Source organism: Pelodiscus sinensis, chromosome 6, assembly GCF_052426305.1.
Source record: "Pelodiscus sinensis isolate ZL-2025 chromosome 6, ASM5242630v1, whole genome shotgun sequence".
Taxonomy (NCBI): domain Eukaryota; kingdom Metazoa; phylum Chordata; order Testudines; family Trionychidae; genus Pelodiscus; species Pelodiscus sinensis.
The window spans coordinates 43,651,520-43,663,758 of record NC_143057.1 but is presented as its reverse complement, the minus strand read 5'-3'; the positions used below and the strand labels follow the sequence as shown (position 1 = coordinate 43,663,758).

The 12,239-nt window shown below is 40.7% G+C and overlaps 1 protein-coding gene across 8 annotated transcripts in view; it reads right to left on the bottom strand.

The window, feature by feature from the left end:
• The window catches only part of AOPEP (aminopeptidase O (putative)), a 354,788-nt gene that overhangs the window by 262,041 nt on the left and 80,508 nt on the right, over nucleotides 1–12,239 (bottom strand). For all 8 annotated transcript variants that reach the window (XR_012904729.2, XM_089779257.1, XM_089779254.1 and 5 more), the window contains one exon: nucleotides 1,549–1,715. Coding sequence is in view for 7 of the 8 variants with exons in the window: in XM_089779257.1 (XP_089635383.1) it covers nucleotides 1,549–1,715 (167 nt within the window). In the remaining variant the exon portion in view is untranslated. The remainder of the gene's footprint in view (nucleotides 1–1,548; nucleotides 1,716–12,239) is intronic.

Sequence of the window (12,239 nt, the reverse complement as noted above, 5' to 3'; positions counted from 1 at the left end):
ACTCAGACTCTGTGCTTGCGAATGGGGAAGCATTGCCTCTCCGAGGCATCCAGGGGTGTGAATTTCCCAGGCTACTGGGTGGGGGCTCAAGCTGGTTCTGTGTGGGATGGACCCCTAAATATTGAACCCGGCCCTGGTTGCTGCCAGCCCTACCCAGCAGAGGGGTTACACTAAGTAAAAAGGTGCTATGTCCAATGCTCTTTTTGACCTCCCATACTTTCTAGAGCCTCCTAAAAGAAGACTCTGATACACCACAAAACTAAGAATTCAGAAGAGGACTTGGAGATAATTATGACTCTGAATCTTCCCTGAAAGATCTAACTTTTTCTATCAGCATGGAGCAAAACAACAGCTCCTCATCCTTGTAAACCCAGCTGTGAACTTCAGATGGATGGAACATCCACTGGGCTGGAACTTTCAAACAAAAATCTAAGGTATGAAATGTAAGGATCTCATATCTGTATCTTTGCCTCCACAAGAAGGGCAATATTTAAATCTTGTCTTCTTTCTAAAGCAGCAAAAGAACCAGTTACACTAGCGGGATTAAAAGGACAGTCCCTGAAACCCAAGTTTCAAAAAACCTTAGAATATACATTCCACTAGGGAGGAAAATAGCATACAAAAGTCAACTGATGTTACATTCCAAATAATTATTGAAACAAAGTAGGCCTAACTAGGAAGAGGAAAAACAAGACCAACAATTAAAGAGCTAAGAAAGCTAAGATAATAAAGAAGTTTTAACTTACTGTTAAGTCAAAAAACTCTGCATACTTGGGTGCCTACATCTGGGTTAGGTGCCTAACTTGAGGCATTCAAATTTGAAAATACTGACCTTAAGAGTCTGAAAAGAAAGCTCAGAACTAGTCCTGGGAAAATAAGCTTTGTGCACTCACGCATGGCAGCACCTTCAATTTGCTTCTCTCTTCACTTTGTGCATAGAGGCTGCAAAGAAGTGTAGCAAAAACAAAGGGAAGACAGCAGCCAAGCCATACTTTGCATAACTCTAACCAGGCAGGCAAAAGTACTGGGAGCCACTGCACTGGTCCCAAAAGAAGTGGAAATAAAAATCTTTCATGGACAGTTGACACCAAACTGATATCATCAACTCATTTCACATTGTTCACCAAGCAGATCCAATAAGAAGTAATGACCTTCAGTCACTACCAGCCTGGGCTAAACTAAACTGGCAACCTCAAATCAAAAGTCTATTTGCTCTTATCAATCCCTTCAGCAGTCTGTGGTCTGATCTGCCAAATATTTAGCTGTAGATTACTGAAACTAAGCTAGTTAGTTAACTGTGTGAAATTTATACCTGGAAAAAAACCAGAAACCAGTATATTTCCGTGAATGAAGTACCACATGAGAAATTAGAACACCTAGGTATTCATCTCAGCTGCATAGTCTTGGGCAGGTCACTTGACCTCCTTGTACCTTAATTTCCCTCTGTGTAAAATGGACTTAGTTACACACCCATCTTTGTAAACTGGTTTCAGGCTCTTTACTAGCATAATTGTGTACAACATATGATTAGGAAGGTATATACTGCACCTTCTTGAAGTTGTGCTGGTTCTGCTGTATTTTCACCACTCGTTAAGACTACAAAGCAAGAAGGTGTTCGTACTGTTGTTTGCCATGTTGACATGGCAACTGGTGGTTCCTGACATGGAAAAAGGGCCCTGTTGTTTATTGGCGACCCAACCGTATAAACACATGGCCTATAGGAAAGGGAAAAAAGATACAAACAAGAGTGACATCATTATTACTGTTAAACATGCAATAGTGAAGGCTGGGTAGACCATCCCATTATAAACAGAAATTCAAACCTACTCGCTGGTTTTCAAATCTCACTATTTCTGGGTTTCAACCTAACATTATATGAATCAACAAAGATACCAAACCTTGAAGTTTTGCTTTTCTACATCCTAACTAATTAATTTATAAGAGGCATAAGAGAAAAAATGGCATAGATATTCCTATATCCCTTGCTTATGCCAGGACCTTTGGACTTCAGGCAATAACTCTCCAGCCACCAGGAACTGTGAACCCAAATGACCCATTTGCAAATTTTAAAACAACCACTTTTGTTTTGCCAACTCTCACTATTTTATTATGAATCTCACGAATTGTTGACATTTTTCTTTAAACACCAGATACTAGAACCAAATAACTATGTGAGAAACTCAGTTTTGAACTACGAAAGAAAAGAGAACTAAATTTACAAAGCTCAGAATCACAGAGAAAAGCTTGAAAACGTGATTAAAGTGGGCCCTAAATGATGCCAGAAATAAAAGAACCCATGTTTTTAAATCTCATTATTTTAAAGCAAATCTCAATTTTGGAAGATTAATACATAATTTTTAAATGCTAGAGATTTATAATATCAGTGTCATATGTAATTTACATAATAATTTGAAAAATGACCAAATCCTGTAGAAAACTATTAGTTTGCAATGGTGCCACCACATCTTTTGCAAAGCCATTGTAGTTCCCCAATACACTGAATTCATTAACTGAATTCCTTCCCAAAGCCAAACCCTTACTGCACAGAGGGAATGAACAGAAGCTGTCAGCTGCATGGCTGTACAGATGAAAGATTTTCTGAGGCTACTATTGATCTTTTTTCTTATACATGTCATGTTCTTTTTGATGGGACATAGACCTAATAGATTCTGATTTACTAAGGGAGATTTAACCTGAGGGAACAAACCCCAGAGTGAGAGGAATTCTTCAAGAAGCTTTTACAGCCTACTGCCTTTTACTCCCATCTTCTAATCTTTTCAGAGGCAGCAGCAGCCCCACGCTTCATCTTGCTTTTCAAAAAGGCACAGTCACTAGCCCTATTTCCCTAATCCACAATCTCACACACCCTCCAAAACATCACAAGCAGATGAGGCTAAAAGGGGTATCAGACTGGCATCCTGCAGCTTATAGCGTAGGATCCTATTGCCACTTTGGTGCCATCCCCACACACACACATATGAATAAGCTGTGCCCCATTGTGCAAGGCACTGTAAAAACACATAGTAAGAATAAGACTCTGGTCCAAAGAATGTATAATCTAAATATACAAAACAGACAAAGGGTGGAAGAAAAAAAGTACAGAGAAGGAAATGGGCCTGCTCAAGGTCAAAATACAAAATAGCATATAATGCATATGCAATCTCTAATTTTCAGATATCTTTACCTTCATTTTTAAAGTATTTTATGTTTTAAATAAATATAATTACCCAGTTACATACAATTATATCCGACACAAAGGAAAGTCCAAAAGTTGGAGAATGGATATAGCATTTGGCAAACCCAGAACTTCCACTTTTTCATAACTGTTTTAATGCTATTTTTGTTCATATATACCGATTAACTTATAATTCCTAAACCAAATTTCTTTAAATATGTCAAAGTCTGCCATGAAAATAGCAACAGATTATACAGAGCCCTATTAAATTTGAGCAGGAACATCAGAACAACAGTTATATCAGCTTCTAATTAGATATTCATATATTCATGGCATGATCACCTGGAGATTAGCTGATTGACAAGTTGGCACTAGCTGAGGTGTCAGCTAACACTGAACTGTCTCAGTCTGTCAGTGAGGGGAGAGGTTAGAAGATTTACAAAAAGGAAAACTCTGCCATGATTTACTCAAAAATATTTTTCTTCTTTCAATGGAATTTTTAACCTGTTCTATTCTCATTTTTAGAAAAACAAAGTTAAACATTATTGGGTTCCTTCTATTCCTCCTAATCACATTTTACTTTTATTTGCTATTTATTTTTTCATATTTAACATAAGTATGTCCCCTGCTGACCCCAGGCTCAATGCTGTGCTTCTGATTTGAAATGCTGAACAGAGTCAGGACTCCCCAGCTGATCCTGGGCTCCCCATGGCATTTCAGCGGAACCCAGGAGTCCCCAGCTGAGCTCGGGCTCCACAGCGCCACTTTGAAATGCCACCTCAGCATTTCAAAGGGGCATCGCCATACAGCTGAGCCGGGGATCAGCTGTGCAGCACTGCCCTTTGAACGCTGCTTCCGCATTTCAAAGGTGCAGCCCCGCACAGCTGAGTCTGGGCTCAGCTGTGCGGCGCTACCCCTTTGAAGTATACCCTTTCCCCCTCCCTTTGCTGCCTCTATCTGACAGAGGCACTGGGGTGTGTGTGTGGGGGGGGAATTGATTAGTTGACTAGTCCTTAACATCCTTCAGATAGTCGAATAGTCCTTAAAATCCTTAATTTAACATATATCAGAGACACGTTAAAATGTCAAATAGTGATAGAGATACCACCATGGTGTTCACTTTTTTTTGATTGTATCACTTTGGTATATATGGTTGTGCCAATTTTCTTCCACATATTGATCTGAAGAAGTGGGTCTGGCCCACGAAAGCTCATCACCTAATAAACCATCTTGTTAGTCTTTAAAGTGCTGCATAGTCTTGTCTTTTGTTTCATATTAAAATGTCAGCAGTGTGTTGGTGCTACACAGTTACAGTGCATTTTGTAGCTTGCAGAATTCCCCACATTAGGTTAGGGATCCTCAGTGCTAGAAGATGAGTGGAGGAGAAATATAGAATTGCTCCCTGAAATGAAGGTTCTGCACATCCCCTTTACACCACCAGGGAATTGTTGGGTCAACTGCCATCTACACAGGATATGTCATATGATGTCAATGTTAAATAACCATCAGTTCCAGACTGCTATTATCAGACTGTAGGGGATCACTCGTGTCCGTGCCCCCAACTCCCAGGAAATACACCCTTCCAGACGTGCTGGGTGTCTTATGGTTTATTAAGTTACATACAATATTCGCAGCGTGCTCGGTTGCCCTCCACTCGCTGGGGAAGGGGGTCCGGGCCCACCCTCGCTCCGAACCCCGACCCAGGGCCCTAAGGTCAGGACGCTTGTCCTTACCTAGCAGAGGGGGTCGAGACCCCTAAACTCCCCTGCTCTCGGGCTCCACGCCACCGCCCTGTGCCACTTCTTCCCCAGCCACGAGCTCATGCTAGTCCGGGGTCCCCGGGTTAAAACTCACCCAGGGCCTCCAGTGTCTGGATCCGTCTGGTCCCTGCTGCGGCGCTCCCACTCCACGGGGATCCGTCCCTTCCTCCAGTCCGGAGTCCATTTTTAAAGTCCCCACTGGTCGCGGGGGGATGACACTCCCCCCGGCACCATCACCCTGCGCCGGTCTCAGGCGTCGCACCGGTGACGTCACTATGGACGTCCTCCCAGCCGGCCTCCCCTCTCTGCGTGTGCGTTCCCTCGTATCTCTGCCCCTCCGGGGCACCGCCGCTCCCCGCCCGGGGCTTTCCGCGGCTTCTCGCCCCAGCGCGGTGCAGGCTCCGCTTCCCCGGCTCCGCGGGGATGCGGGCATTTTAGGGGGGGCGGGGCCGCCCCGCCACACAGACACAGATACTTTTCAATTACTATTGCCACAGCTAGTTAAAGACATGGCAATTCTCCCTTCTGTCCTCCTCCCCAGGTCCCTATCCTCTCTGTATCTCTCTCCTTCCTTTCTTAACATTCTGTATACAGATCCTGTATCCATAACAGTTACAAGTCACCCCCATACTTGGCCACTCTTTTCTTCATAATTCATAGCAATGTGTATGATTCAGCTTGTCCCACTCCTATCACAAGTAGAGGGAGTTACAGAACAGAAGAGAGATAAGCAGTAGAGAAGGTCCAGTTCTCTGTGTCTCCTACTGTGGTATTACCACAGAGACTAAAGATGCATCTACACTGCACCATTATTTCGGAATAATTAGCATTATTCCAAAAAAACAATGCAAGTGTCTACACAGCAATTCTGTTATTTTGAAATAATATCGTAATAATGGGTGGCTTATTCTGAGTTCTGTAAACCTCATTCCATGCGGAATAACTCCTCTTCTGAAATAGCTATTTTGAAATAGCTGCAGTGTGAACACTCCCCACTGCTGCTATTTTGAAATAGCTCCTCACCAGAGCCATTCTAAGTAATTTCTCCCCAGTGCTTCCGGGGGATGTAAATTGCAATCACACACCCACATCAGGGGAGCCTGACTTGGACTAAATTTGAGGGTTCCCTGTAGTGTGGATGCTCTATTTTGAAATAAGCTATTTCGGAATAACTATTCCGGAATAGCTTATTTCGAAATAAGCGTGAAGTGTAGACATAACCTATGTAATTATGGCCTAATGGTCCCTACAAAATATAAAGGACCTTAGGTCCGAAATAGAGATAATGGAAGAAACATGTAGAGGGTGACTCACAATGGCCAACTTTATGTTTGCTAGATCTTCAAACCGCTATGTGTTTAGAAAGTTTGGACTATGGGCTCCAACCCATTCAGATTCTGCTTCCAGAAGAAAGTGGGCAATAGCAATTGTGGAGGGAATCAGTCTCAGAGTTACTTGGACTCTGGCAGTTCTAGCCAGTCACTAATCTTGCTTGTGTGCAAGACTACCCTGGTCACTGCATTCTCTTTTTTGCGGTAATGAGCAGGAAATTATCCTAGAGATGTTCAAAAAGTGGCAACCGATTTTCATGAAAACATTTCTCAAGGTGTTTGAAATTGACACATTTTTCATTTTAAAAATATTTTTTATATTTTATTTCCCCAGTTTTAAAAATGATCAAAACACTGTGAAGTCCAAAAACTTTCAGCACAGAATCAGAGCAAGCTTTTTAATCTAATTTGACCTTCTTCCTCTCCACAAATCCATTTTACCTCTTTCTCTTCCCCTCCCCTTCTTTCTTTGGGAATTAATGGCTCAGTGGCTGAATGACTCTCTTGTTAGATACCCACAATGAACAGATCTAGGCAATGAACAATTAGCTAGATTAGACAGATTTGAAGATGGCCACTTACCCGATAAGAGACTGCCTCTAATATTGGATTTGAGAGTTATCATCGAAAGCATGAGGCACTTTAGATACAAACTCAACTTTGGACTCAGTGTCTTATAGTTTTAGGTGAGCACTACCTCCATGTAAAGACCTCTCAACAGTCCTGGGTTTTGCAGGACAGGGTCGCTTTGACCTACAAAATCCCAACTCAGCTGAAACCACTACTGTTCTGCAGGCCTCGCTGGGCTCATCTACCCAGCATGGGCCTTGAAAAAAAGTACTGCCAGGCATATACAGTTGCAACATCACTCACTCAAATCTGCTTCTCCCCTACATCATGGTGACTGGGCCAAATCTGAGTGGCATTGTGACCAGCGCTCCAAGAGCAAAGCCAAGTCATCCCCATGAGACAGGAAATGCAAAGCTGCCTCTATGGAATAAGTGCAATGCAAGCTCGCTTTGTGACCCCCACGGGGCAGACCCTCTCCTGCTTTATCAACCTGAAAATATTAGGAGTTTTTAACTTGGAATAAGATAATAAATGTCACATATATAATAAATCTGAAACTGCTTCCTGACTATTTAATGGTCAAATAATAATATTTCCTGAAATAGGTTACCTACAGGGGTGTGTCTAGACTACAGGGTTTTGTCGGCAAAAGTGGCCTTTTGTCAACAAAACTATACCTGCGTCTACACTACCACCGCGGTCTGTCAACATAATATCAACAGAACTCAGCAGTTTTGTTGACGGCAGTAAACCTCATTCTACGAGGAATAACGCCTTTTGTCGACAGAGTTCTGTCGACAGAAGGCATTATTGCATCTAAACTATCCTTTGTGTCTACACTCTCATGTTGAAAAAGCAGCTTGCTTTGTCAACATAAATGGATGTAGTCTAGACGCTCTTTGTTGACAGAAGCTTTGTCAACAGTATCTGTCGACAAAGCCTCTGTCGACAAAAGCCTGTAGTCTAAACATACCCCAGGTGTCTAAAATATTAAAATTAGCAGTGGAACAAAGTCCTTTTGCTGCAAATGCCTGAAGAGTGAAAAATAGTCATTGGCCTGGGTCTGCAGTTCCTACAAGGTAATCTGCTGGACTACGGAGTCCCGATTAAGGGAGGTTCAGCCTGTACTGAAAAATCTAGACAGGGTTCAAAATTAATTTGATGAAAGATTCAAAGACTTTCAAAGGGACAGAAATTTGTTTGTAAACACATCACAAGATGAACCCAAAAGACGAGATGGACAAGATTTATCTAGAATTGATTGACTCGCAATGTTCCAATGCTTATTTCTTGAGAGACGCTCATTGAATAGCTTTATATACCAGCATGCTTGACAAACAATAGATAGCCCAGTTACATAAGAGGACTGCTGTTTAGAAACATCCTCTTTGAAAATACCAGCCAGCAGTTCTTTTCCAGTTAAGAATCTGAAGAACTGTAACAAGAATCCTAGCAATCTACCTGCATTGCATAATGTTTGCGTTTTTAAAGCTTTTGGTTACAAAGAAGCAGCTCTATTTTTAATACTGCTTCTGAAGTAACTCTCAAACACGTTTTGACTCTTACATGTTTTGTAGAGTACTCTGTACATTTACTGTGCTCTAGAAACAAAAATTGTGTGTGTTTACCTCTGATTAAAGTTGCATGTAAATTAGATTCAGTTCTCAAGCTTGTGGTAAGGCACACAGTTCTGAAAAGTTTCTGAAGCACTTTTCAACTAATTCTTTGGCTCTTAGTACAACAGAGGTACTGCATCTAACTATGTAAGCAGAAAACTGGAAAACATAACTCTTTAGCTATTCCCAGAACTTCCACTGACTTCTTCTGTGATCTCAAGGTACTCACACTAATCGCCTTCTATGTCGGTTTGCTTACCTGTATGCTAGGGGAAAAAATTTATAGATACCAAAAGAGGAAGTGTGTGAATCAATTAATATTTGTAATGCCCTTGAATTAATGATTAAAATAAGAGATTTATGTTGAAAATGACAAGGTTTAAAGCTTGCGCAAAGTCAAAAAGAGTTAGAATACTTTTAAAATATTTTGTCCAATACTTTTACATAAAAATTAGCTGTAAGCAATCTAAAAAAAAATCCAGAAATGAAGTTCAAATAAGCCCAGATGCTTCAAACTTTTTGAACCCCTTGGTTCTACAGAATATGCTGAATAGCTGTGTTTTATTTTAAAAGGTCATTATAGACAGAACTGATTAAAATGTTATTATTTCACTAAGCAAATATATTACTCAAAGTATTATTCAGAGTCCTGTTTGCTCCTTTAGCATGAAAAGAAAGGGGTTTTTTATATTGCTAGAACAGCTCTGAGAAAGTAAGGTGAATTCTGTTCCAGTTAAACATCAATCATACTGTCAAATAAATTCCAATTGCACTTTCTTTATTAGAGTGAACGATACGACAGAAAGAACCCGTGTTGACTGTTACATTCCAGGTTTAATTTGCAAAACTGGTAGTTATGAAAATCATGTTCTTTCTAAACTGAGTATATTTAATATAGAATCATTCACTTAAACAATAAGCATGGAATCCTAAAAGCATGTTTTGATATGTCCTAAATCTACAAAACACTTGAGCATAACGTTAAGTAGATGAAGAGTCTCACTGATTTCAATGGAGCTAATCATATGCTCAGAATTAGCAAGACTTTGCTGAATTGGGTCCCTTGTCATCTTTCCCACACTTCAAATAATACTTTGTTTTATACATACTTTTATCTTAATAAGTATACTATTACACACTTCTGGGAAAAGCCAAGAACAAAAAAAGGCAAGTCAGCTTCTCTTTTCTGTCCCATAATTTATTGCTCTTGTAGGAAGGCTCAAAAAGGCATCTGTTTTTAACATATAAACCCAATGTCCTGGGGCTGGAGGGAAGCTCCTACTGTGATCATTAATACATTTTCTAGTATCAAAGGCTTAACTAGGGAATCACTAAAATTCCAGGTCTCAGGCCCTGATTTGGAAAAAAAATCCATTATGCCCATATTTCATTTCCTTACAGATCCCCATCTGAATCCAGCCCACCAATCTTAATCTCGCTGCTTACATAGATTTTTATGTATCATTACAGAAACAGAAGAAGTACAGTATTTAAAAAAAATAAAAACATGCTATAATATTTTTATTGAATACTAAATCTTCAAGGCGTTGTACAAAAAATAAACTAGAAAATATTCCATTCCTGACTATCAAATGTCTGCTCCTTCATCGTCATTGAGAATTTTTTTGGAAGATTGAAGCCCTCGACTTTAAGATCATTTGAGAAAGAATTGACATTTTATCTTCCTGTACAGCATCATGCACGTGTGGCATTGTCTATGTAATACAATGCTGTAACATGTCTCCCCCATATATTATTGATTTTATGTTTGAAATGAAAACAGAAAGAAAAAATAAAACATGACAAATTTCTGTCTGGTGGAGAATGCAGTTAACCTCTATATTTATAGATATATCATCTATAAATTTCATTTTACAACATTTGAAAATAAGGATTCTAATTATGGTTTGTGATCTAAAACTTGAGACAGGAATCAGCTTCTGGAATATAGCAGTTCAATAAAAAACCTACAGGAACAGAAAACAAAAGTTACAATAGACCCTAGCTGTTTCCATCAAACTTTCTGATATAATGATCACCATATGTCTTTTATTTTCCATTCTACAGTAGCATAAAAGCATGAACACTTCTGTGCAACTACCATGAGCTGCTTTTAATGTAAGCAGCAAAGCCATGAGCACCAACCCAAGGAATCAAAAGAGGAAAAATGATTTAGAACTAAGAGCACTTAGCTCTGGTCTACAGTAGGGTGTTATTTCAAAATAGTCCCCCTTAGGTTGAATTTATAAGCGGAGCATCCACACTATCAAGCTGGTTATTTCGAAATAACTGTCCATTTATTTCAAAATCTGTACTCCATCTTCTCTCGAGGAATAACGCTAATTTTGAAATAGTTATTTTAAAATAGTGTTAGTGTGGACACCCTGGTGCTGCTATTTCAAAATAATTGGCCTCTGAAGGCCTCTCGCAGCTGCAGCTCTGACTGGTCTGGCCACATCTGGCATCTCCACTGCTCCCGCTCCCCTCCTTCTATGGAGCTTAAATTCTCAGGAGCAGGAGAAGGGCTGCTTACATGTGGCTAGCTTTGAAAACCCTGTGCACAACACCACCATCGGAGGCAGGCAAGACCAACCCCAATGCTACCTCAGACCCTCTCACGATTGCCAGATAACCTGCAGCTCCCATGGCTGCCATTGCCCAGGAATGCAAGAGAGCTCCGGCCTGCACTGGTTCTTTACCCAGTCCCTTCGCATGATATTCTTATTGATAAACAAGGCAAATATAACTTAGATAGGGCCACGATAAAGTGGGTGCATAATTGGCTGGATAACCGTAGTCAGAGAGTTGTTGTTAACGGTGCTAAATCCTGCTGGAAAGGGATAACAAGTGGAGTTCCGTAAGGGTCTGTTTTGGGACCCGTACTGTTCAATATCTTCATCAATGATGTAGATATTGGGATAGAGAGTACGCTTATTAAGTTTGCAGATGATACCAAACTGGGTGGGGTTGCAACTTCTTTGGAGGATAGGGACATAATTCAAAATGACCTTAGCAAGTTAGAGAAATGGTCAGAGGTAAACAGGATGAAGTTTAATAAAGAGAAATGCAAAGTGCTCCACTTAGGAAGGAACAATCAGTTCCATACATACAAGATGGGAAGCGACTGTCTAGGAAGGAGCATGGCGGAAAGGGATCTAGGGGTCATAGTGGACCACAAGTTGAATATGAGTCAACAGTGTGATGCTGTGGCAAAAAAAGCAAATATGATTCTAGGTTGTATCAACAGGTGTGTTGTAAGCAAAACTCATGAAGTCATTCTGCTGCTCTACTCTGCACTAGTTAGGCCTCAGCTGGAGTACTGTGTCCAGTTCTGGGCGCCACATTTCAAGAAAGATGTGGAGAAATTGGAAAGGGTACAGAGAAGAGCGACAAGAATGATTAAAGGTTTAGAGAACATGACCTATGAAGCCAGGCTTCATGAACTGGGCTTGTTTAGTTTGGAAAAAAGAAGATTAAGGGGGGACATGATAGCGGTTTTCAAATATCTAAAAGGGTGTCACAAGGAGGAAGGAGAAAATTTGTTCCTCTTGGTTACTGAGGACAGGACAAGGAGTAATGGGCTTAAAGTGCAGCAGGGGAGGTTTAGATTGGACATTAGGAAAAAATTTCTAACTGTCAGGGTTGTCGAATATTGGAATAAATTGCCAAGGGAGGTGGTGGAATCTCCCTCTCTGGAGATATTTAAGAACAGGTTAGATAGACATCTGTCAGGGATGGTGTAGACGGAGCTTGGTCCTGCCTTGAGGGTGGGGGGCTGGACTCGATG